Raw genomic sequence first — 24,277 nt, 5'->3', positions numbered from 1 at the left:
ACCAAGTTAACAATAAACATATTAAATGCCAAAAACAACAGTCTTCATAACTTTAATGTAACTCAAGAACAATATGTACTAAAAGGTATCAATAAATATTATAAACAACATTAACAGGCAGTGTTAAATTCAAATTCAAAATACTGAGCATAAGTCTTGTCAAAAGTCTTAGGGCAAGTTACAATCCTTGGTTATAACTTATCCATCCAATAAAGTATTACACGATAATATAAAAAGGTCACTTGTAATATATCAAAAGACCGGTAGTTAGAACATTTGGAATGGTTGCCTATTAATACATGATTCAACGAATAAGTTTTAACCTAGGATACAAAATCTAAGGAGATACTTCCACAGGCATGCTATCTACTTCGATAAAACCGGGCTCAATACTTATATCCGAACAAGCTAGGAAGTTTTCTTGGTCACCACACCCCAGGCCACTTGTTCCATTACCGCAGTTACCCCAGTTGTTACCAGCCACGTAACGCCACTGGAGAACACAATGTTCGCAAGATAGACCAATCGGTAACCTGTATCTGACGGTAAAAGTACCTACTCCAGGAGGGTAATAGTCTTTCCCACCGCTTTCCATCTCTAGGTGGTATTTGTCGAAGCAAGCTTGGTCCACTTCGTTAGTTGGATCAGGGCAGATCTTGAATTCCCAATGCCCTTTGTGGTAAGCGGTAATTTCGACTGATGTTTCTATAATTTGACCAGACAGGTATTTGGCTACAATGGAACCTTGGCCGTAAACGCCTCCGAGCTCGTGTGGTCGTGGTGGTGTTATGCTGTAGTCATCGCCGCATACGCCACATCTTAAAACAAATATGTATATAGATCTTTTTTATCACCATTGCTAGCTTGCTGCATTGATATTTTGAGCGAAAAATCGTGCTACGTAACTTAAATTCAGTAATAATTACTAAAGCATAGTGTCCAATTAGTACCTACATTCTTATGTGAATAACTATTGATGGATCGAATTGAAATGCATACTTACGTAATTATTAGATTCTATAGCCGGTCAGCTTTAACTTTAGTAGGTATCTACGTAAACATCATTACTCCTTTTCTAACTAATACACGACTCACCAATTAGGTAATTATCATTCATTTAGTACCTTTATATATTATTGAAAAACTGATCTCATTTCAATGCGACGTTACAGTCAAGATTACTGAATTATTAAACTACACTGCTATCAATATCATATCATGTCACAAAAAAAATTAATTACAACTCCCAACTTACTTTCCGTTATTAGCTCCATATTGCTTGCTGAAGCCGCCGCAGTTCAAGCCGTTATCATCGTAGTTGGCTCGTGCTGAATACCCGACCCTCCACATGGTAGCTCTGCCCGGGGGCTCCCATACCCGTCCGTGACCTAACACTGTCACCACTAGGGAAGCCAGAGTGAGCGTTTGCCACAGCATCTAAATGTAGATATGAATTTAAAAAGCTTTGTATTTGTTATTGTATACTGGCTTGTAAGATGATGGGTGGGTTCAATTAAAATGATTTAAAGTAACAGTTATTCATTTAAGAAATTGAAAATGCGTTTGCTTTTGGATGTTTTGCGTTATTTTATTTTATAGAACACCACGAAAATTGTGTTGATTAATTATTAAATAAACTAAACGCGACTTTCACAATACATATTTTAAGGATTTAGTTTAACACTTAAAAATAATTAATATAACTAGGTAGTTAAGTATGAATATTCAAAAAAACACAAATGAATCTTACCGTTATATTTTGATAAACACTTTCTTTTGCAAATTGGAATCCTGGTACACTTGCGATTACTGGCGAATATATTTTCTATTCCATTCTATTTATATGAGAGGATTAGGAGTTATCGATTAAAAGATAAAACAATTCAATCGAAACACGATAAAGGAGCATAAAACTTATTTTATGTGACCGCCTTGTGTTTTCCTTTTCTTAATATTGTACCTATTGTTCGTAAAATTGCACTCATAGGAGCTGACGTTCCTTAGATACAGACTTTCTTTGTCCATCTTCGTTTTGCAGTTTACTGTTCATTTATGTGACAGGAATATTTATTTAACAATTGTTTTAAATATTAATTAATAATATAAATGAAGAAATTAAGGTACATAAGAATATGAAGAATTCATGTTATCAAGATCGAACTGACCCTTCGACCGTGCCAAATTCCACCAAAATCGGTTTAGCGGGTTCGCAGTGAAAGCGTTAAAAACGGACAGATTTCAAGTAACGTAAGTAAATTGGTTAGCTAATATTGTCAACTACTCAGCATATTCTAATTACTGACGTAAGTGGCACTGATGACTGTAAAAGCTCCTTCGTATTAGTACTTGTGGAGCAAATTCGTTATAATATACTAGCTTACCGCCCGCGGCTTTGCCCACTTTGTCTATATACTAAAACCTTCCTCTTGAATCACTCTATCTTTTAAAAAACCGCGTCCAAATTCGTTGCGTAGTTTTAAAGATTTAACTTTTTATGCATACATATAGGGACATATGGACAGAGAAAGCGACTTTGATTTATATACATACTACCTATGTAGTGAATAGTGATGTGTAAAAAAGATATTTTCCTGCTTCTTATAAGATCAATAATTTGGATTTCACATTTTATGTACTTATGTCTATATCTTATCTTCTAAGGAAATTCGGGAAGCAAAATATATTGAGTAGCTAATGACTTAATGAAAAACATATTATGTAAAATTAAGATTTATTCCTAATCACAATAATAGTTAAATAATTAAATTATAAGAGTTATTAAATATTACAATTATTCATTTTCCATTTGGTATGTTTTCTTCTTTATTTGCTTCTTGAACCACTAACTATCAAATCTGTTTCATAACCAATGCGATAGCCAAGAATCGCCTCTTTTTGTCTGAAAATAGAAAAGTTAGTTATGTATTAAAGTCACTCAAATTAAACACGGTTTTCGTTACAAGTAAAAGAAAAATAGTTAATCATTTTTCATTCAATTTTATCCTTCAATGGTAACAAACATATCAACTAACCGTATTTTGCATTATTAGTTGGAAATTACAATACCCTATGTATTGTATAGACATAAAGTCATAAACCAACATCCACATTACTGTTTAATTCTTATTTTTAACTAGCTGCTGCGCGCGGTTTCACCCCCGTGGCTCCACCCCTGTTGGTCGTAGCGTGATGACACATAGCCTATAACCTTCCTCGATAAATGGGCTATATAACAGCGAAAGTATTTTTCGAATCGGACCAGTAGTTCCCGAGATTAGCGCGTTCAAACAAACAAACAAACAAACAAACATACAAACAAACAAACAAACAAACAAACTCTTCAGCTTTATAATATTAGTATAGATATGCATCTAGCAGAAAATGGGAGCCCCATATTATGTGCCAGTAGGTGGAGCTTAAAATCTAATTAACATATAAGAGATATAAGATTACCTTTTTCCTCTTTTTCGATTTAGTTTTCGATCTTGGCTTTCGGTGGTTTTTCTTCCTAAATGGATGCTTCCGTTTAGGTTTTGTGGTGTACGGCGCAACATTTGCTTTTTGCAACAGCTTGTACAATCCTGTTGAATAAAATTATATTTGTAAATACTTCGATACATATGTTGCAGATATATATAAATAAAACCCTTGCTTATTATATATTTTTGAAACTTTTATTATTAAGAACAACCAACTTCTCTCTCTCTCTCTCTTCGAATCCGATTTCTACCTAAACAATTTCAGAATTTATCTAGAAACTCATAAACATAAAACGATTAATGTATGAAAATAACTATAATGTTCTAAAATAAAACGCTCCTATTTTTTACAATCATGTTAAAATCAATTCAATTCAATTGAAATCTAGCTATAGTGCAATCTACACTCCATAAAAAGGATCAATCGGAAAATTATTCTTCCGAAGTTTCGAATATTTACGTATAATTTGAAGAATGATAGAATAATTTAATCGTAAATGTTTACGATAAAAGAAATATATAGCTTTCATAAAATTACGAGAATCAACATCTATAAGGTACTTAAGTTATTATAATATTGTTGTAAATAATTACATTATTGCGCCACTTCCTTTTGGAAGCCTTAACAATTTTGTATCTAGGTATGTTTATATTTGCTTTCCGTATGTATGTTTTAACAATATCATAAAAGAGTGAAATTGCACTTCTATCGTATAACATAGTGATTAGTGAAGTCACTCATTATCCCTTTTCTTTAAGCTATCGGTCAATTTCCAACAGCCGCTAGGTTAAGTTCACTAACTAGTTATCTAAATTATATCACGACATAAAGATAATCACAATGCTATGAGCATTACATGTGTCATTCTTATCAATACAATCATTGAATGGTGGGAATTTATTGCTTGAATTACTCGCTGAAGGATCAAGGAAATAGATTTGGCAAATGATAAAACTAATAAAAGAAATGGATAGGAAATTTCTCGATAAACTGAGCGCGTGTAGGCTATAGAGTCCGATCTGCAAGTAAAGGGGAACCCCATAAAATCATCCAACCAATTACTACCGTAAATTAGATGAAATGAAATGAAATGAATTTATTCGCAAGAAAAGTGGTAATACATTGGTGTTATGAGAGAACATGTTCTACACAATTCGCCAGTCTCAGCTGGCATGCGAATAGTTACATTAACTAAATTTTACAGTGCTTGTTAAATTTTAAATTTTAATATAAATTATAAACATTTTATTAGCGATGATGACAGAGATTCAAATCAAATTAAAATAAATTATTATAATATTAGATTGAGAAGAACATATTGTAATAACTTTATTTTACAAACTTTTAGTTGATTTAAATATGGACTTTATAAGGCATGTTAGTGTGGAGCGATGTGACTCTACACTATAGGTAACAAGCTTTAGTCATTTAGGTACTTAGGTTAAGAATAGTTCCTGCCTTCGTCGATCTACCTTTTCTATACCAAAACAATGATATCCTCATGATCAATTGTTCCTTATGTGAGTATCTTTGTTTTTCAAAATACTAATATAATATAGCTAAATAAGTAAATAGATTCAAGTTAATCCTCAGTCGATTCATATTAATTCTTCGAAAATATATTACTCGCAATACATTTCGTCAGATTGTATGTCTCATTGTTATGGCAGAAGTGTTTGTATAAATGATGTAAGTATAATACATACATCTAATATATAAAATTCTCGTATCACAATGTTAGTTACCATACTCCTCTGAAACGGCTGGACCGAATTTCATGAAATTTTCTGTGCATATCGGGTAGGTCTGAGAATCGGCCAACATCTATTTTTCACACCTCTAAGTGGAATAAGGCAGAACAACGTTTTTCGGGACAGCTTGTTTAACTATAATATGATGAATAGTTATTCTGAACACTCAGGATGGAGGCATGTTCAGCAAATGAAAGATCATATCTATTTGATTTGCTACTATCGTTCTTTGTTATGTAAATGGTGCTCTACAATTTGCAAGTAAATATCTAAACAATTTTATCTATAACCTATACTAATATTATACAGCTGAAGAGTTTGTTTGATTGTTTGTTTGAACGCGCTAATCTCGGGAACCACTGGTCCGATTTGAAAAATTCTTTCGGTGTTAGATAGCCCTTTTATCGAGGAAAGGCTATATATCATCACGCTAAGACCAACCGGAGCGGAGCAATGCGGGTGAAACCGCGGGGAACAGCTAGTCTATAATACGTGAATGAAAAAAGTGAATTGGTAGCTAATACCACAGCTGTGTAAAACAACTCAAGCGATAAATTATGTGGTCAGGAAGTTAAAATTTTCATAGGAAATATAAATTGCATTTACCATTCTAGGATTAGAAGCACCTATATTTAACCTACATCATAAATATTTCTAGCTACTGGCACTTGACAATATTAAACAAGTGGTTACCTACTACTTAGTTAATTGTAATTAATATCCCACCAAAAACATTTTCATGTAAAATGTTGCCAAGACGAGCCCATATGACTCGCACTGTCAAAAAGTTATCAGATCTCATGTAGAGCGAAGCTTCTAACACTACACGCCCTAACTCTACAAGGCCTAACTTCACAAACTCTACACCTTAGTCAAAATATGTGGCTTGGCCATTTCGCTACATTCACATCGGCGTAAGGTGAAAAATTAATTCACTGTGCATTACTTTTGTGTTATACAATAGTTCTTGTAGTAACGGTTGGGGGATGAAAGTTACAAGTTTTATAATTTTTTTGTTGTTTGTGTGCTAATACTAGCTTACATACAAAATTTCAGCTTTCTAGGACATTAGGAAATACCTTAAGAATTTTGATGATCATCAGTGAGTCAGTGACGAAATTAGCGTTTTTTAGATATAAATAAAATCTGAAGTATAGAAGCTAATGTAATTAAAACTTAATATGTTCAATAAGTCCGCTATTGACAATATATCCCGAAAATTTTGTTGATCTATCATAATCCAAACCCAAGTTATGAGGGTTCAAAAAAACGTCGAAGCGCTTCGAGAAAAGGTAGGTAGTGCCCGTGCTTGTTCGCTTGGCTCGTCTTGGCGGGGGCACTGCCGTGCCCCCAGATAGTGTTTTTATTAGATAAAAATATATAATAGATAAAAATATAATAGTGTACTGTGTCGGTGTCTGTGTCTGTGTCTGTGTCTGTGTCTGTGTCTGAGTCTGTGTCTGAGTCTGTGTCTGTGTCTGTGTCTGTGTCAGCGTCTGTGTCTGTGTCTGTGTCTGTGTCGGTATCTGTGTCTGTGTCTGTGTCGGTGTCTGTGTCTGAGTCTGTGTCTGTGTCTGTGTCTGTGTTGGTGTCTGTGTCTGTGTCGGTGTCGGTGTCTGTGTCTGTGTCTGTGTCTGTGTCTGTGTCAGCGTCTGTGTCTGTGTCGGTGTCAGTGTCTGTGTCTGTATCTGTGTCTGTGTCGGTGTCTGTGTCTGTGTCTGTATCTGTGTCTGTGTCGGTGTCTGTGTCTGTGTCGGTGTCTGTGTCGGTGTCTGTGTCGGTGTCGGTGTCTGTGTCGGTGTCGGTGTCGGTGTCTGTGTCTGTGTCGGTGTCGGTGTCTCTGTCTGTGTCGGTGTCTGTGTCGGTGTCTGTGTCGGTGTCGGTTCTGTGTCTGTGTCGGTGTCGGTGTCGGTGTCGGTGTCTGTGTCGGTGTCTGTGACTGTGTCTGTGTCTGTGTCGGTGTCTGTGTCGGTGTCTGTGTCGGTGTCGGTGTCTGTGTCTGTGTCGGTGTCTGTGTCGGTGTCTGTGTCGGTGTCTGTGTCGGTGTCTGTGTCGGTGTCTGTGTCGGTGTCGGTGTCTGTGTCTGTGTCTGTGTCTGTGTCAGTGTCAGTGTCTGTGTCTGTGTCAGTGTCTGTGTCTGTGTCGGTGTCGGTGTCTGTGTCTGTGTCGGTGTCTGTGTCGGTGTCGGTTCTGTGTCTGTGTCGGTGTCGGTGTTGGTGTCGGTGTCTGTGACTGTGTCTGTGTCTGTGTCGGTGTCTGTGTCGGTGTCTGTGTCGGTGTCTGTGTCGGTGTCGGTGTCTGTGTCGGTGTCGGTGTCTGTGTCGGTGTCGGTGTCTGTGTCTGTGTCGGTGTCGGTGTCTGTGTCTGTGTCTGTGTCGGTGTCTGTGTCGGTGTCGGTTCTGTGTCTGTGTCGGTGTCGGTGTCGGTGTTGGTGTCGGTGTCTGTGACTGTGTCTGTGTCTGTGTCGGTGTCTGTGTCGGTGTCTGTGTCGGTGTCTGTGTCGGTGTCAGTGTCGGTGTCTGTGTCTGTGTCGGTGTCTGTGTCGGTGTCTGTGTCGGTGTCTGTGTCGGTGTCTGTGTCGGTGTCTGTGTCGGTGTCGGTGTCTGTGTCTGTGTCTGTGTCAGTGTCTGTGTCTGTGTCTGTGTCTAAGTCGGTGTCTGTGTCGGTGTCTGTGTCGGTGTCTGTGTCTGTGTCGGTGTCGGTGTCTGTGTCTGTGTCTGTGTCTGTGTCTGTGTCAGTGTCAGTGTCAGTGTCTGTGTCTGTGTCAGTGTCTGTGTCTGTGTCGGTGTCGGTGTCTGTGTCTGTGTCGGTGTCTGTGTCGGTGTCTGTGTCGGTGTCGGTTCTGTGTCTGTGTCTGTGTCGGTGTCGGTGTTGGTGTCGGTGTCTGTGACTGTGTCTGTGTCTGTGTCGGTGTCTGTGTCGGTGTCTGTGTCTGTGTCTGTGTCTGTGTCTGTGTCTGTGTCTGTGTCTGTGTCGGTGTCTGTGTCTGAGTCTGTGTCAGTGTCTGAGTCTGTTTCTGTGTCAGTGTCTGTGTCGGTGTCTGTGTCTGTGTCTGTGTCTGTGTCTGTGTCTGAGTCTGTGTCTGTGTCTGTGTCTGTGTCGGTGTCTGTATCTGTGTCTGTGTCTGAGTCTGTGTCGGTGTCAGTGTCTGTGTCGGTGTCTGTGTCTGTGTCTGAGTCTGTGTCTGTGTCGGTGTCTGTGTCTGTGTCTGTGTCTGTGTCTGTGTCTGAGTCTGTGTCTGTGTCTGTGTCTGATTCTGTGTCTGTGTCTGTGTCTGTGTCTGTGTCTGTGTCGGTGTCTGTGTCTGTGTCGGTGTCTGTGTCTGTGTCTGTTTCTGTGTCTGTGTCTGTGTCTGTGTCTGTGTCTGTGTCTGTTTCTGTGTCTGTGTCTGTGTCTGTGTTGGTGTCTGTGTCTGTGTCGGTGTCTGTCTGTGTCTGTGTCTGTGTCTATGTCTGAGTCTGTTTCTGTGTCAGTGTCTGTGTCTGTGTCAGCGTCTGTGTCTGTGTCGGTTAGGGCATGCACCCGGGTTTACCCGGTTCCGAAAAACCCGGGTAAACCCGGGTTTTTTGAAGATCTTGAGAACCGGGTCTGAATAGCTTGAAACCCGGTTCTCCCGGTTCCGACCAAAATATTAAAATATAAAGTATTATTTATATTTTGCTGCAACGTCAGACTCACGTGCATCGCGAATTTTCGTGCCACGCCTCAAGCGTGGCTCTGATTGGTTGTCTAACCTTAGATGCTATCTAGACACGCGGCAGCGTGTCAAGCCGAGTTCAAGCGAAGAGAACTGGCGAGCAGCAGCCGTGTGTATATTTACACGAACCATTTCGAGCCACTTTTCACCCCCTTATAACTCGAAAACTATTTAAGTTATATAAACCAAATTTGGTACATATCAAGAGGACCTCAAGATAAACAAGAACCTTAAATTTCATAAATACAGATTAAACAGTTGCGTAGATATTAATATCCAAAAATCGCAATTTTTAAGACTGACTGACTTATAGACATATACAAAACCTAACCTACTTCCAGATGACCTAGAAAGTTCAAATTTTGTAATCAACTAGGTAATAGTGAGTGTACAAAGGAAAAAATCAGAAAATACTGAATTTATTTGTATTTAATTTTTTTTTCAATGACATAAATTTTGTTTGTATGGAAAAATGGAAAAGTTTAAAAAAAAAGAAAATAGTATATTCACCTTACTAGTCTTAAAAAATAGATCAAAACTAATCAGTGGCCGAAAAAAATTTTGAAATCCATCAATAAATGACTGAGATATAGATTATTGAAGTTTACATATTTTAGGACGAAACATCTGTAGATTCGAAGCGCCTCTGACATCACACTCACTCGCGCTAGTATCGCTAGGGCGGATTACTTCGATTGCATGATTTCTTTATTCAAAACTGTTATTAAACGTAAAATAAAAGAAAATTGTAATAAAAATATTGCCTTTATTGCTCATACAGTTAAAAATAATATATAATTTTACATATTCACATTTATTTATTCTTTATTTATGAGTGTTTAGTTTAGTTTTAATTTCAGTGTAAATAAATAAATAAAATCTTTATTTTGCTTTAAACATGGTATTCAATGGTGATACAATAATATTAATAAAGCACAAACATGTTCAGCCAATACAAGCATGCAAAAATAATTACCATAAATGGTGTAATGGAAGAAGGCTTCGTCGAAGGTCGAAATGATTTAATTTGCGTAATATTAATATGAGTGAAACATCTTTAGGCGCGTTTAGAGTAAAATTTCAAGATCGCGTCATGGCAATACCGTAACGTCATGGAGTAAGGCGACGATTCTTCTACAACGATCTTTGCATCTTGGTAATAGTGTGTGTACAAATTCACGCTGGATGTTTAGAAAATCATGTAATCTTTTAAACAGAAAACGAGTTTAAAAAATTGCAGATAATGACGGGGCAATGTGCGCTGACATTCATAACATACAAGAAAATATAGAAAATAATACTAAACAAACCATACAGAGAAACCGCAAGAAAAAAAAATCGTATATAAAAAGTATTATATATTTTATAAAGTAAATCAAATTTGCAGTGTAATTTTCTGTACAAAAAGTAATGATATCCCACCAAAAACATAAATGTAAAAATTGGAGCCGAGTTCAATCGTTGACTTAATTTGCCAAAAAAAGAAATGAGATCTAAATGTGTGTTTTACACACTGTTTATATTTTGTGAGGTTCCTTCTAAAAACTAGCCTCATCAAATTATGGGGTTCAATAGGTCATTAGTTGTTTGCTTTGTGAAAATAATTATATTATTCAAATTAAAAAAGTTATATTTTGGAATAAACATTGTTCTCTAAGGGAAAATAAAACAATTGAGTTTTCAGTCAACCTAAGAACTTAATACATCTTTGTAAATAAATTTCTGGACTGTCTGCAGAACTTGGCACACGTTTAGATCTCATTTCTTTTTTTGGCAAATTAAGTCAACGATTGAACTCGGCTCCAATTTTTACATTTATGTTTTTGGTGGGATAAGTTTCCTACGGATGTATTACCAAAAAAAATTAGGCTTCAAAAATGACAAAAAATAGGCTACTGAAATATTTTCATTAGATTTGTCGTGAATTTGAAATGCTATTTCATTACTTAATGATCTAAGGTTTCATAATATATTGATCCTGTCATGTTTTTGTTTTTGGTATCAAGCTGAAATTTATATCGAATACTCAAGTCTTCGGTCCCTTGATGCTGTAAAAAAGTCAAACTCACAAGCCAACGCATCAAAAGATACAGACGTAACGTAAATGCTGTAAATTTTCGAAAATTTCGACATTCGCATGGGACTCTAAACCTACAGGGTACTTCTCATGAACACAGAGCCTCTAAATTTGGTAAAAGTAACGTCTTATAACACAGATAAATAAAAAATTGCTAGAAACATATATTTTCAAAGTTACAACAATATAAAAAATAGGTTCGGAGCGCGAGTCCGACTCGCACTTGGCCGGTTTTTTGCTTTACAGTTTACAGTCATGGGCGTAGCTAGCCATGGGCTCAAGGTGGGGCAACAATAAAAAAATAATATGTAAATAGCAACTGTATGTACCCAAAGTCATATCCAGGTCTTCGAACCTCAAATGCCGGTGGCACGGCCGGCGGCGCAGCACGGCCGGCGGCTGCGCCGCCGGAATTTGCGAAGGCATTTGCGAAGGCATTTGCGAAGGCATTTGCGAAGGCATTTGCGAAGGCATTTGCGAAGGCATTTGCGAAGGCATTTGCGAAGGCATTTGCGAAGGCATTTGCGAAGGCATTTGCGAGGGCATTTGCGAAGGCATTTGCGAGGGCATTTGCGAGGGCATTTGCAAGGGCATTTGCGAAGGCATTTGCGTAGGCATTTGCGTACGCGCTTGCGAACGCGCCTGCGAACGCGCCTGCGAACGCGCCTGCGAACGCGCCTGCGAACGCGCCTGCGAACGCGCCTGCGAACGCGCCTGCGAACGCGCCTGCGAACGCGCCTGCGAACGCGCCTGCGAACGCGCCTGCGAACGCGCCTGCGAACGCGCCTGCGAACGCGCCTGCGAACGCGCCTGCGAACGCGCCTGCGAACGCGCCTGCGAACGCGCCTGCGAACGCGCCTGCGAACGCGCCTGCGAACGCGCCTGCGAACGCGCCTGCGAACGCGCCTGCGAACGCGCCTGCGAACGCGCCTGCGAACGCGCCTGCGAACGCGCCTGCGAACGCGCCTGCGAACGCGCCTGCGAACGCGCCTGCGAACGCGCCTGCGAACGCGCCTGCGAACGCGCCTGCGAACGCGCCTGCGAACGCGCCTGCGAACGCGCCTGCGAACGCGCCTGCGAACGCTCCTTCGAACGCGCCTGCGCGAACGCGCCTGCGCGAACGCGCCTGCGCGAACGCGCTTGCGAACGCGCTTGCGAACGCGCTTGCGAACGCGCTTGCGAACGCGCCTGCGAACGCGCCTGCGAACGCGCCTGCGAACGCGCCTGCGAACGCGCCTGCGAACGCGCCTGCGAACGCGCCTGCGAACGCGCCTGCGCAAAAGCCTGCGAACGCGCCTGCGAACGCGCCTGCGAACGCGCCTGCGCAAAAGCCTGCGAACGCGCCTGCGAACGCGCCTGCGAACGCGCCTGCGAACGCGCCTGCGAACGCGCCTGCGAACGCTCCTGCGAACGCGCCTGCGCGAACGCGCCTGCGCGAACGCGCCTGCGCGAACGCGCTTGCGAACGCGCTTGCGAACGCGCTTGCGAACGCGCTTGCGAAAGCGCCTGCGAACGCGCCTGCGAACGCGCCTGCGAACGCGCCTGCGAACGCGCCTGCGAACGCGCCTGCGAACGCGCCTGCGAACGCGCCTGCGAACGCGCCTGCGAACGCGCCTGCGAACGCGCCTGCGAACGCGCCTGCGCAAAAGCCTGCGAACGCGCCTGCGAACGCGCCTGCGAACGCGCCTGCGAACGCGCCTGCGAACGCGCCTGCGAACGCGCCTGCGAACGCGCCTGCGAACGCGCCTGCGAACGCGCCTGCGAACGCGCCTACGAACGCGCCTGCGAACGCGCCTGCGAACGCGCTTGCGAACGCGCTTGCGAACGCGCTTGCGAACGCGCTTGCGAACGCGCTTGCGAACGCGCTTGCGAACGCGCCTGCGAACGCGCCTGCGAACGCGCCTGCGAACGCGCCTGCGCGAACGCGCTTGCGAACGCGCCTGTGAACGCGCCTGCGAACGCGCCTGCGAACGCGCCTGCGAAGGCGCCTGCGAACGCGCCTGCGAACGCGCCTGCGAACGCGCCTGCGAACGCGCCTGCGAACGCGCCTGCGAACGCGCCTGCGAACGCGCCTGCGAACGCGCCTGCGAACGCGCCTGCGAACGCCCCTTGCGAACGCATTTGCGATGGCATTTGCGATGGCATCTTCTTTACCTTGAAAACTTTTTTATAACACTCACTTTATTCTGTGTAATATTTTCTGAAAGTTTTTTTTTCTAAGGCCCATATTTTTTTGAGTTGTAACTCACGTGACACGTTCTTTAGAACGTGAAACTTAAAACAAAATTGAAATTGGATAAAATAGTGGGGTAACTAACTGTACTACACTCATTTTTCTTACAGCTTATGTAACATAGAAGCCTCAGCTATTTTCTTTTTTCGTGTGTAATTCGTTATTCGAATTATTCTTATTCAAAACACCTTATTGTTCACCTACCACATCACGAAATAGAACCAAAATGTGTCCCTATCTTCAGCCGTTTGGTCGCTGGGCGTATGACAATTATTTGTTAATCAGTCATTGTAGAGGTAAATAATACTAATGTTTTGATCTCATTTTCTGTGTCGACTGTCGACTTTCGAGCTTAGTAGTTAGTACCTGGATAATTCAATTTTTAGATTTAGTTAGGTACCTTCCAGGTCAAAGCCTGGGTGGGGCAAGCGCCCCACCCTGCCCCACCGTGGCTACGCCCATGTTTACAGTTAATGAATAAGGTTTAAGTTTATAGGTGATATTATGATAACAAGGTACTTTTATAAGACTGATAAATAAAGAGAAGTATTGAAATTTTGTTTCTTTATTAATTTAATAAAATAAGGGTTCATACGCACTATGCGGGTAGCCGTCCGGCTGACCGCAGGATGCGGTTGCGAATGCGGCCAGCCGGACGGCTACCCGCATAGTGCGGTTGAAGAACCGTTGCGATTTGCGGTCATGTCGATCCATTTCAAAGATGGAAATGGAAGAAGTTGCAGCTATTTACTACATTTACACACGTTACGTATAGAAGAAAAGCAAAGAAAGAAGTACTGGGTGCATCCTTATTTGCAAACACGAGATGAGAGCAAGCATTTTGCAACCACGTGCACACACTCACTCAATGGCGGGCAGCCGCAGACTGAACCGCACAGTGCGTATAGCAACCGTCCGGCTGGCCGTCACTCGGGCCGCAGCTCTCCGAGCAACCGGAGCGGTCTGCGGGTAGCCGCATCGCAGTGCGCATAGAAATGAATATTACGTACATAATTGTGCTTGCGGTCAGCCGGACGGCTACCCGCAACGCGGCTACCCGCATAGTGCGTATGAACCCGACACAAGCCGCGTAAAATAAAAGGCCCATCAGGTACTTTTACAGTAACTTTTGTTTAATTTCGTTTTTTTTTCCGAGGTATTATAAAAGAACCGGGTAACCCGGTTCTACCCGGTTCTGAGCTCGATTTGGAACCGGGTTTCAGAAACTTGGAACCGGACTCGGTTCTGCATGCCCTAGTGTCGGTGTCTGTGTCTGAGTCTGTGTCTGTGTCTGAGTCTGTTTCTGTGTCGGTGTCTGTGTCTGAGTCGGTGTCTGTGTCTGTGTCTGTGTCGGTGTCTGTGTCGGTGTGTTTGTCTGTGTCGGTGTCGGTGTCTGTGTCTGTGTCGGTGTCTGTGTCTTTGTCTGTGTCTGTGTCTGTGTCGGTATCTGTGTTGGTGTCTGTGTCTGTGTCGGTGTCTGTATCTGTGTCGGTGTCTGTATCTGAGTCTGTGTCTGTGTCTGAGTCTGTTTCTGTGTCGACGTCTGTGTCTGTGTCTGTGTCGGTGTCTGTGTCGGTGTCGGTGTCTGTGTCTGTGTCGGTGTCTGTGTCTGTGTCGGTGTCTGTATCTGTGTCGGTGTCTATATCTGAGTCTGTGTCTGTGTCTGAGTCTGTTTCTGTGTCTGTGTCTGTGTCTGTGTCTGTGTCTGTGTCGGTGTCTGTGTCTGTGTCTGTGTCGGTGTCGGTGTCTGTGTCTGTGTCGGTGTCTGTGTCTGTGTCTGTGTCGGTGTCGGTGTCGGTGTCTGTGTCTGTGTCTGTGTCTGAGTCTGTGTCTGTGTCTGAGTCTGTGTCTGTGTCTGTGTCTGTGTCGGTGTCTGTGTCTGTGTCTGTGTCGGTGTCTGTGTCGGTGTCTGTGTCTGTGTCTGTGTCTGTGTCTGTGTCTGTGTCTGTGTCGGTGTCGGTGTCTGTGTCGGTGTCTGTGTCTGTGTCTGTGTCTGTGTCGGTGTCTGTGTCTGTGTCTGTGTCGGTGTCTGTGTCGGTGTCTGTGTCTGTGTCTGTGTCAGCGTCTGTGTCTGTGTCTGTGTCTGTGTCTGTGTCGGTGTCGGTGTCTGAGTCTGTTTCTGTTTCTGAGTCTGTTTCTGTGTCGGTGTCTGTGTCTGTGTCGGTGTCTGTGTCTGTGTCTGTGTCTGTGTCTGTGTCTGTGTCTGTGTCGGTGTCTGCGTCGGTGTCTGTGTCGGTGTCTGTGTCTGTGTCTGTGTCTGTGTCTGTGTCTGAGTCTGTTTCTGTGTCGGTGTCTGTGTCTGTGTCGGTGTCTGTGTCTGTGTCTGTGTCTGTGTCTGTGTCGGTGTCGGTGTCTGTGTCGGTGTCTGTGTCTGTGTCTGTGTCTGTGTCTGTGTCTGTGTCTGTGTCTGTGTCTGTGTCGGTGTCTGTGTCGGTGTCTGTGTCTGAGTCTGTGTCTGTGTCTGTGTCTGTGTCTGTGTCTGTGTCTGTGTCTGTGTCGGTGTCTGTGTCTGTGTCGGTGTCTGTGTCTGTGTCTGTGTCTGTGTCTGTGTCTGTGTCTGTGTCGGTGTCTGTGTCTGTGTCTGTGTCTGTGTCGGTGTCTGTGTATGTGTCTGTGTCGGTGTCTGTGTCTGTGTCGGTGTCTGTGTCTGTGTCGGTGTGTGTCTGTGTCGGTGTCGGTGTCTGTGTCTGTGTCGGTGTCTGTGTCTTTGTCTGTGTCTGTGTCTGTGTCGGTATCTGTGTCGGTGTCTGTCTGTGTCGGTGTCTGTGTCTGTGTCTGTGTCTGTGTCGGTGTCTGTGTCGGTGTCTGTGTCGGTGTCTGTGTCTGTGTCTGTGTCTGTGTCTGTGTCTGTGTCTGTGTCTGTGTCTGTGTCTGTGTCGGTGTCTGTGTCGGTGTCTGTGTCTGAGTCTGTGTCTGTTTCTGAGTCTGTTTCTGTGTCGGTGTCTGTGTCTGTGTCGGTGTCTGTGTCTGTGTCTGTGTCGGTGTCTGTGTCTGTGTCGGTGTCTGTGTCTGTGTCGGTGTCTGTGTCTATGTCTGTGTCTGTGTCTGTGTCGGTGTCTGTGTCTGTGTCTGTGTCTGTGTCGGTGTCTGTGTATGTGTCTGTGTCGGTGTCTGTGTCGGTGTCTGTGTCTGTGTCTGTGTCGGTGTCTGTGTCGGTGTGTGTGTCTGTGTCGGTGTCGGTGTCTGTGTCTGTGTCGGTGTCTGTGTCTTTGTCTGTGTCTGTGTCTGTGTCGGTATCTGTGTCGGTGTCTGTGTCTGTGTCGGTGTCTGTGTCGGTGGTCGGTCAGCCACATATTTTGACTAAGGTGTAGAGTTTGTGAAGTTAGGCCTTGTAGAGTTAGGGCGTGTAGTGTTTAGAAGCTTGGCTCTACATTTGATCTGATAACTTTTTGACAGTGCGAGTCATATTAAGGGCTCGGGTTGGCAACATTTTACATGAAAATGTTTTTGGTGGGATTTCATTTCTTTTTGTAAGTTGTTTGTAACAAAATATTTTTATATTTTTTTCTTCTTTTTTTGGGGTGTATTTCTTGCACATCAGAGACGCCTTTTTTTATAGCCCACTCTCTTATTTTTTCTTATTCTTAATTTTTTTTTTATTTTTAGCTACTGTGTGGACGTAAGAGGCAGGAGACGTTCGCAACACTTCTATTCATATTTATATGATCTGATCTGAGGTAAATGTCTCGATATAATTATGTCGATTAAATTTTTAAATATTTTTTTTAACAAGGAGTACCTATACATATATATATCTAGGGGAACCAAGTCTTAGATTATTATATTAGACCTAGCGTCATCAAAATTTAATTTAAAATTACAGGTCTCATACAAACTCCCATCCCCTAGTTTAAGGGGTTGGGGGATGAAAGTTACAAGTTTTATAATTTTTTTGTTGTTTGTGTGCTAATACTAGCTTACATACAAAATTTCAGCTTTCTAGGACATTAGGAAATACCTTAAGAATTTTGATGATCATCAGTGAGTCAGTGACGAAATTAGCGTTTTTTAGATATAAATAAAATCTGAAGTATAAAAGCTAATGTAATTAAAACTTAATATGTTCAATAAGTCCGCTATTGACAATATATCCCGAAAATTTTGTTGATCTAGCATAATCCAAACCCAAGTTATGAGGGTTCAAAAAAACGTCGAAGCGCTTCGAGAAAAGGTAGGTAGTGCCCGTGCGCTTCGCTTTCGCTTGGCTCGTCTTGGCGGGGGCACTACCGTGCCCCCAGATATGATCTGATCTGAAGTAATGTCTCGATATATCTTGCATGTCGATTAAATTTTTAAATATTTTTTTTTAACAAGGAGTACCTATACATATATATATCTAGGGGAACCAAGTTTTAGATTATTATATTAGACCTCTAGCGTCATCAAAATTTAATTTAAAATTACAGGTCTCATACAAACTCCCATCCCCTAGTTTAAGTGGTTGGGGGATGAAAGTTACAAGTTTTATAATTTTTTTGTTGTTTGTGTGCTAATACTAGCTTACATACAAAATTTCAGCTTTCTAGGACATTAGGAAATACCTTAAGAATTTTGATGATCATCAGTGAGTCAGTGACGAAATTAGCGTTTTTTAGATATAAATAAAATCTGAAATATAAAAGCTAATGTAATTAAAACTTAATATGTTCAATAAGTCCGCTATTGACAATATATCCCGAAAATTTTGTTGATCTAGCATAATCCAAACCCAAGTTATGAGGGTTCAAAAAAACGTCGAAGCGCTTCGAGAAAAGATAGGTAGTGCCCGTGCGCTTCGCTTTCTTCTTTGGCTAGTCTTGGCGGGGGCACTACCGTGCCCCCAGATTAGTAATATATGAAAATGTAATATATATTTTGTATTAAATTAGGAATTAGGATTTATAGAATAGAATCTAGATTCTGATCAGAAATTGAGGAATGAAGGATTTTAGGGAGGAACTTATGCGTTTATACTTTACTAGCTTTCCACCCGCAGCTTCGGCCGCGCAGTCAAAGAAAAACCCGCATAGTTCCCGTTTCCGTGGGATTTCCGGGATAAAACCTATCCTATTTCCCGGGGTAAAAAGTAGCCTTTTCCTTTCTCGGGTATCAAAATATCTCTATACCAAATTTCATGCAAATTGGTTCAGTAGTTAAGGCGTGATTGAGTAACAGACAGACAGACAGAGTTACTTTCGCATTTATAATATTAGTATGGATATAGCCAAATCGGCTTCTAATTGAAATTTGTGGCAATAAAACTTATAGGTGTTAGTACCTAAAATATATTTTTAAATTTAATCAAATGTAGAGTAAATTTTATTTGTATTATATTTACAATAGTAGATCACGATTCTTAATATAAAACATATAAGTTAGAACAGAATATTAAAAATATAACTATAAACATTATTTATTTATAAAATAATCTGGCCATCACTAATTTTGAGATGTAATAAGCTCTAATACCGAAGTTATAAATAAAGAAAAACAATCTGTTTTGAAAGGTTAAGGCTCTCTGGATTATGATTATGGTTATCTAAATCCAATCTTGGAAGTAATAAAATATAACGCTGTAATCAAAGACTGAATTGTTTAAATAAATAATGTTTATTATTGTCGATAATGCTCCAAACATAAAAGATACCCGCCATATTAGTGATTAATGATAAAGATATGCAACTTTCACAATAGCAAGCGTGAATTAAGTAAGATTTCAACAAAACAATCTTATTGGTTCGCCGACAAAGTTTATTGGGTTCTTCTTCTTATATTACTTTTCGTTAGATTAAACTAACTACCTACTGCTTGCTAGATCTGGACCACACGAAAAATAATCATCAAAAACTTATACGTTACACAAAAAAGACAAGTTGAAAACTTTCCTCAGTTTTTGAAGTCGATGGATCTTATTTCTGAAGGAGATAGTAATTATTAATTTTGAAAAATAGACACGATCTTGTGTGATAATGATTTTAAGAAACAATTCATTTGTACATAGGTAATAGGTATACAATATCAGTCATCTGCACTATCCAATGTCTGCCCACCTTGTTATTAACAATGCCTCCAGCTGATAATGTTAGTGTACGGATAACATTTAGCTAACAGTAAAGTGAATTCAAATTTCAAATAAATGCAAAATACATTTTTATATAATACTTTTAAAGTAATTAAAATACTTGTATAATATTATGAATACTTATATTACATCACCATCGTCTATTTTTCATTTGAATAAATACCGTTTAAATATTAAAATGCAATTTGCATAAAACAACAAACTTGGAGAAATTCTCGCCGCCTCACCGTAACCAATCTCCACTTGTCAATTAACAATTGTTGCATAAGATTACTAAACAATCGTTAATTAAGAACACTTTCAACTAAATAGTGCACTGCGAAAAATCTCCAGAAATGAGAACTTTCTCGTATCTTCCTAGTAAATAATTTAAAACACGTTTCTAATGAAAGTTGCAAATCAAATACACCAGCCATACCGACGTGCCATACTGATTAGTCGTGTTAGTTACTCGTGATTCTCACCTGCGAATAGCTCCACGGGTTTGGATTCTACATCAATATGTTTTACGGGTGTAATGGATACATCAGAGCAAGCTCCGAAGGTTTCCTGATCACCGCAACCTAAGCCCTGTGTGCCGTTGTTGCAAAATCCCCAATTATTGCCTGCTACGTATCTCCACTGAATGATGCAGTGCTTGCAAGACAATCCTTTGGGAAGACGGTATTTAAGAGTAAATTTCCCGCCTTTTGGTGGGAAGTAGAGCTGGCCTCCGTCGGCTAATTCCAAGGGGTATTGGTCGAAGCATTTCTGGTTAGCTTCCTTTTCAGGGTGTGGACAAATTTTGAAGTACCAATAGCCTTTGTGGTAAGCTGTGATTTCTACGGTAGCTTCTATAATCTGACCAGATTCGTATGTGTCTACGATGGTACCTCGACCGTATTCACCGCCGAGCTCATGGGGTCTCGGTCGGGGCAGGTTGTAGGCATCACCACAGATACCGCACCTAAAGGGATAAGCAATAGATAAGCATGGGACATATTCATTTATTTAGTTGTCAACTGAAAAGTCTTCGTTCAGTCTGCGTCTAAAACTTATTCAAAAATTTATACATTTCAATTTCACGAAATATTATATGCATAATATTCTTAATTTATGTATCAAGAATCGTATCACTTCCTCCTTATATAACATTAATATATTTATATCATTCAATAGCATCTTACTTTCCCTTATTAGTGCCGTATTGTCGGTAGAAGCCGCCGCAGTTCAGGCCATCATCATCATAGTTATGGCGGCTATTGAAGCCCATTCTCCACATTGAAGCCCGGCCAGGAGGCTGAAGAACCCTGCCGTGACCAGACACGGAGACTGCAAGGGCAGCATATAAGATGAACTGCCACATCTAAATTGGTTTATAGATTTATTACTAAAAATTTTATAATAAATGATGATGAAATCGCTTTCGCCGTTATTTTTTCCCTCTGTTTATTGCATATTGTAAATCAACAATAAAAAAGCTATTGAATCCATTTTTTTATAATATTTCTTACCATGTTCTTCCCTTATTCTGTAATGCAAAGTATTTGAGTTTAAGCTAGTATATAATCTGTGGTTTAAGTTTCTGGCTTGTACCTACCTCTATTTTATAATTCTGCTCAAGTTTGTATCGTACAATTTCTTCAGAAATAATTAATAACGAAATCCAACGGTAAAGACTTTGATTGTCTATTAAAAAAAGATGATCTCAAAAGTTATATATAGAAGTATCTTCACCTTATCTATTGATATCAGGCAAATTAACAAGAATCAAATCGTGCATTACTATCAATAAGTTTTTAGTGTTTAATTTGCGAGATAAACATAAAAGAACACATTTTGCCGCGTTTATTTGTTGTTATGGAGAGCCTCTACAATTATTTTATACTACTAGCTTATGATCCTGACTTCGTCTGCGTAATATCAGATAAAACGACATTTTTATGTGGCTCTGCAAACTTATATCAACTAGGTAGATAAAGTGTCATTACACTCAGTTCAGCCGTTACAAAGCTTAGGACAAATACATAGAGAAACAAAAAAAAAAACACGTAGGTATTCCATACTTTTACGCGAATTTTTGAAACATCGGATTCAGAATGATAAGTTCTCATTCTTTTTTGTATCTATAATTAATACCAAAATATGAATTACCAACCGCCTTTCGCTCTAATAATATACGAATGCACCGTTGAATTTTCATTAAAACTTTTGTAAAAATGAATTCCTTGTTTTTAAAATAATTTGTTTGATCGCAAAACTTTACTCTATACAAATCTATTTCATCATCTACTCTAATTATTTACTAATGTAATTTTTTTTTTTTTTTTTTTTTTATACATGATAGGCAGGCGTTTGACCACTATCCCGCCTGATGTAAAGCGGTGATGTGATCTATGAAGGAGCACGCCTGCCTAGAAGAAGCCTATTCACTCTAGACTTGAAGAGCTGCAGATTATAATGGTCCGGGAATACCGACGATGGAAGAGAATTCCACACCTTCGCAGTTCGAATGAAAAATGAATTCGCATAACGCTGAGTGCGTGTGTGCGGTATATCGACTGCGAAGGGATGGAGTTCCATTCCACGCCTAGATGTCCGATAAAGAAATGGAGAAGGTGGAATAAGGTGGTGGAGTTCAGATGCACATTCACCAAAATGTATTCTATAGAAGACCGACAGACATGCAACTTGTCGGCGGTGATCCAGACTTTGGAGGTTACGACGAATCAACGAGGGATCGGCAATAATTCTGCAAGCTCGCCTCTCGATGGAGTCCAAAGCTCCAAGGTGAGTTTTGGCGGAACCCGCCCAAAGATGACTACAATACTCCACACACGACCGAACTTGGGCTTGATACAGTTTTAAAAGCTGTTCCGGTGTGAAGTAATGTCTCACTTTAGCAAGTATTCCAAGTTTTTTGGCTGCTATATGGGCTTTGGACTCGATGAATTGTCCGAAATTGAGACTTGCAGAAATCGATACACCAAGTAGATCGAGGCTGTCAGTTAATGAGATCGGTACATCACAGAAAGATGGAGTTAGATGGAGAGAAGTCCGTTTGGCAGTGAAAAAACACGCTTGTGTTTTTTTCGCGTTAAACTCTACCAGATTAGCGTCACCCCAATTGTCTCAATTGTTACATAATTGTCTCAAACACAATCTCTAATTTCTTTAGGAAAATAATATTAAAAACAGATTCGCACGTGTATTAGAAATTTTTATACACCAAGGCATTGAGTTTATTGTACTCTATATACAATGGAATACCATACAAGTTGTACTTGTGTATGTATATTTGAACCTTTATAGCTCAAGTTTCTCTTGTCAGCCGGTAGAGATCGAAATCATGAACTCATAATTTTAACAAGAATATTGAAGTACTTTATTTGTTCTGTAATAATTTTAATATGGAAAAATAAATATAAACTTTGTAGTTTTCAATTGTTTCCAAAGTTTGTTTTTATTAATCGGTATTTCGATATCTTTATGTCTCGGTAAAATATGTCTATTATAATAGTATTATATATTTTGAAAACTTTTTTTTAGATTTTTTATCCAGTAATGATTTTGAGCAATTTTATTTTATTTATGCCATATTTCAACAGCTTTCATATTAAATCATTTTAAATCTCTTTTTCCTTTGTAATTTAAATTATCAAAACTCAAATAGATTCAAAATGTTGTACTTACCATTTCTTTCATGCTCTCCAATAGTTACATTATTTTATAATTATTTAATACGATGGTAACTGCACTCATCACTGAATGTAGCATTATCCACCCTTTTATCACTACTCAATTACTAATAAATTAATTATTTTTTATCCACATGTTTTAACACACACAAAACATATTTTATTCACCAAATTCATTGTTCGTTTACAAATTTTTACAGTATTTTAAATACAACGGTTACAATATTGCGAAATTTAATGTAAGATCTCGTAAGATGTCAAACCTCGTCCGTTCGCGGTCGGTTCAAAATTAACTTTATAAAACGTCCATTCCATTTCTCTCAATTTAACTTTCACCTAAAATTGATCTGCTGAGCTTCGCAGTACTGCGATTCATTATAAGGTGAAATTTTGTTAGGTTCGCAATTTGCCATGTCTAAGGGTATTAAGTGGTTACATTTAGAGTATTTTGTTAATGATTCTTTGTGTTACAGTTTTACCCTAGTAGTTTGTACCCTAGTTTTTTTTCCTAAAACCGTTAAAGACTAAGTTGGCAGTCATTATAATTTTTACTGGAAGTACTTTGTAAATAATTGAAGTAAATAGAGTACATACAAAAATAAAATAAGAGTAGTTACCAATATCACTAATATGTTCTTATTAGAATCTTTTTCACATGAATGAGTTATTTATTTATTACTAGCTTTCCACCCGCGGCATCGCCTGCGCAGTCAAAGAAAAACCCGCATAGTTCCCGTTGCAGTGGGCTTTCCGGGATAAAATCTATCCTATGTCTTTTCTCGGATATCAAAATATCTCTATACCAAATTTCATGCAAATTGGTCTAGTAGTTAAAGCGTGATTAAGTAACAGACAGAGTTACTTACTTTCGCATTTATAATATTAGTATGGATTTATTTACTCTTTATTGTACAAAAGTCTTATAAAATAAAAATACAACAAAACCATTCAAAATGTACAAATGGCGGCCTTATGGCTCAAAGCCATTTCTGCCAGGCAACATTCAGGCAAAGGACAAATCAAAACTAGGAGTTACTAGTTTTTGTTCATCTTATTTATTTTTATTTTTATTTATTTATGATACTTCATTGTACATTTATCAGGAGTTTAAAATAAATGAACACATCAAATTGGAAAGTGTACAATAGGCGGCCTTATTGCTTAAAAGCAATCTCTTCCAGTCAACCATACAAATATATGCGATAATATAAGATAAACATGTATTGTCGACTTTTACTTGCATGTAGCAAAGTTACTCTAAAATCATGAATTCTTTTTGTTTATAGACTTAAAAATACATC

General features: G+C 40.0%; 2 protein-coding genes across 2 annotated transcripts; both read right to left on the bottom strand.

Moving 5' to 3' along the window:
* Nucleotides 1-90: 90 nt before the first annotated feature.
* Nucleotides 91-1,799, bottom strand: LOC123697963. The gene is made up of 3 exons (XM_045644537.1): nucleotides 1,751-1,799; nucleotides 1,256-1,437; nucleotides 91-818 (listed from the first exon to the last, which is right to left on the bottom strand). The coding sequence occupies exons 2-3, from the start codon at nucleotides 1,435-1,437 to the stop codon at nucleotides 338-340; spliced, it is 663 nt and encodes a 220-aa protein (XP_045500493.1). The 5' UTR covers nucleotides 1,751-1,799; the 3' UTR covers nucleotides 91-337.
* Nucleotides 1,800-2,742: 943 nt separating this feature from the next.
* Nucleotides 2,743-23,275, bottom strand: LOC123698092. Its single transcript, XM_045644685.1, has 5 exons — nucleotides 22,972-23,275; nucleotides 20,466-20,644; nucleotides 19,764-20,245; nucleotides 3,454-3,581; nucleotides 2,743-2,899 (listed from the first exon to the last, which is right to left on the bottom strand). The coding sequence occupies exons 1-5, from the start codon at nucleotides 22,981-22,983 to the stop codon at nucleotides 2,861-2,863; spliced, it is 840 nt and encodes a 279-aa protein (XP_045500641.1). The 5' UTR covers nucleotides 22,984-23,275; the 3' UTR covers nucleotides 2,743-2,860.
* Nucleotides 23,276-24,277: the final 1,002 nt, after the last annotated feature.

Source organism: Colias croceus, chromosome 15 (genome assembly GCF_905220415.1).
Source record: "Colias croceus chromosome 15, ilColCroc2.1".
Classification (NCBI taxonomy): Eukaryota; Metazoa; Arthropoda; class Insecta; order Lepidoptera; family Pieridae; genus Colias; species Colias croceus.
This window is presented reverse-complemented; position numbering and strand designations above follow the sequence as displayed.